General features: G+C 49.5%; 1 protein-coding gene across 1 annotated transcript; it reads right to left on the bottom strand.

Moving 5' to 3' along the window:
- Positions 1-327: 327 nt before the first annotated feature.
- On the bottom strand, positions 328-1,197 carry LOC113885688 (vegetative cell wall protein gp1-like; the record flags this gene model as incomplete). Its single annotated transcript, XM_027531191.1, is given in 1 exon segment — positions 328-1,197. A coding segment is annotated over 1 exon segment (870 nt), but the record flags the coding sequence as incomplete, so codon positions are not given.
- Between the last annotated feature and the right edge of the window lie 289 nt (positions 1,198-1,486).

Genomic DNA, 1,486 nt, shown 5'->3' with positions numbered 1-1,486 from the left:
AGACTAAGCAAGCTTGAGCAACTTCCCAGAGTGTCTGTGGAGCCAAACAGACTGGAGTTCAGAGCCCGCTCTGCCAGGTGATTTTGTTTAATTTTTCAAAAACATCAGTGTTCTCACTTGTAAATATGGATAATAACACCTACTTCATAAAGGTCTCTGGCAAGTGGAGACGATGACTATAAACCACTTAATACAGTGTCTGGCACATAGTAGATGCTCAGCCAAGGGTAGATGATAATCATGGCAATGATGATGCTGTGATGGTGGTGGTGGTGCTGGTAATGACAGTGGTGATGGTGGTGATGGTGATGGTGGTGATGGTGGTGATGGTGGTGATGATGGTGGTGATGGTGGTGGTGGTGGTGATGATAGTGGTGATGGTGGTGATGGTGGTGGTGGTGATGATGGTGGTGATGGTGGTGGTGGTGGTGATGATGGTGGTGATGGTGGTGGTGGTGGTGATGATGGTGGTGATGGTGGTGGTGGTGGTGGTGATGGTGGTGGTGGTGGTGATGATGGTGATGATGGTGATGATGGTGGTGATGGTGGTGGTGGTGGTGATGATGGTGGTGATGGTGGTGATGGTGGTGGTGATGGTGATGATGGTGGTGATGGTGGTGGTGATGGTGGTGATGGTGGTGGTGGTGGTGATGATGGTGGTGATGGTGGTGGTGGTGGTGGTGACGGTGATGATGGTGGTGATGGTGGTGATGATGGTGGTGATGGTGGTGATGATGGTGGTGATGGTAGTGGTGATGGTGGTGGTGATGGTGATGATAGTGGTGATGGTGGTGGTGGTGATGGTGGTGATGATGGTGGTGATGGTGGTGGTTGTGGTGGTGGTGGTGATGGTGGCAGTGATGATGGTGATGATGGTGATGATGGTGGTGATGGTGGTGATGATGGTGGTGGTCATGGTGGTGTTGGTGGTGATGGTGGTGGTGGTGGTGGTGGTGATGGTGGTCGTGGTGGTGATGGTGGTGATGATGGTGCTGGTGATGGTGGTGATGGTGGTGGTGGTGGTGATGGTGATGATAGTGGTGATGGTGGTGATGATGGTGGTGATGATGGTGGTGATGGTGGTGATGATGGTGGTGGTGATGGTGGTGGTGATGGTGGTGATGATGGTGGTGGTGATAGTGGTGGTGGTGGTGATGATGGTGGTGATGATGGTGGTGACGGTGATGATGTTGGCATTGGTGGCCATGGTGATGACAATGAAGATGGTCGTGGCTGAATGAATGAGGATGGCAAAACCTGGATTGATACCCTGTTCTGACTCCAAAGCCCCGGCTCTTCCTGGAATCTTGACTCCAGCTTCTGTGATCCTCTGTGTCAGTGGTTTTCAAAGCTTTTAGTCTCAGGATTCTTTTCATTAAAAAAGAAATTATTGGGGACCACAGTGATTTGTTTCTGTGGGTTAGTCTATCAATATTTACTCTGAGTTTTAAAAAATATTCATACTTATCCCTTTAAAAAGAAAAAT

This window comes from Bos indicus x Bos taurus, chromosome 29 (genome assembly GCF_003369695.1).
Source record: "Bos indicus x Bos taurus breed Angus x Brahman F1 hybrid chromosome 29, Bos_hybrid_MaternalHap_v2.0, whole genome shotgun sequence".
NCBI lineage: Eukaryota > Metazoa > Chordata > Mammalia > Artiodactyla > Bovidae > Bos > Bos indicus x Bos taurus.
Note: the sequence above shows the minus strand (reverse complement) of the source record. Positions and strands in the feature narration are given on the sequence as shown.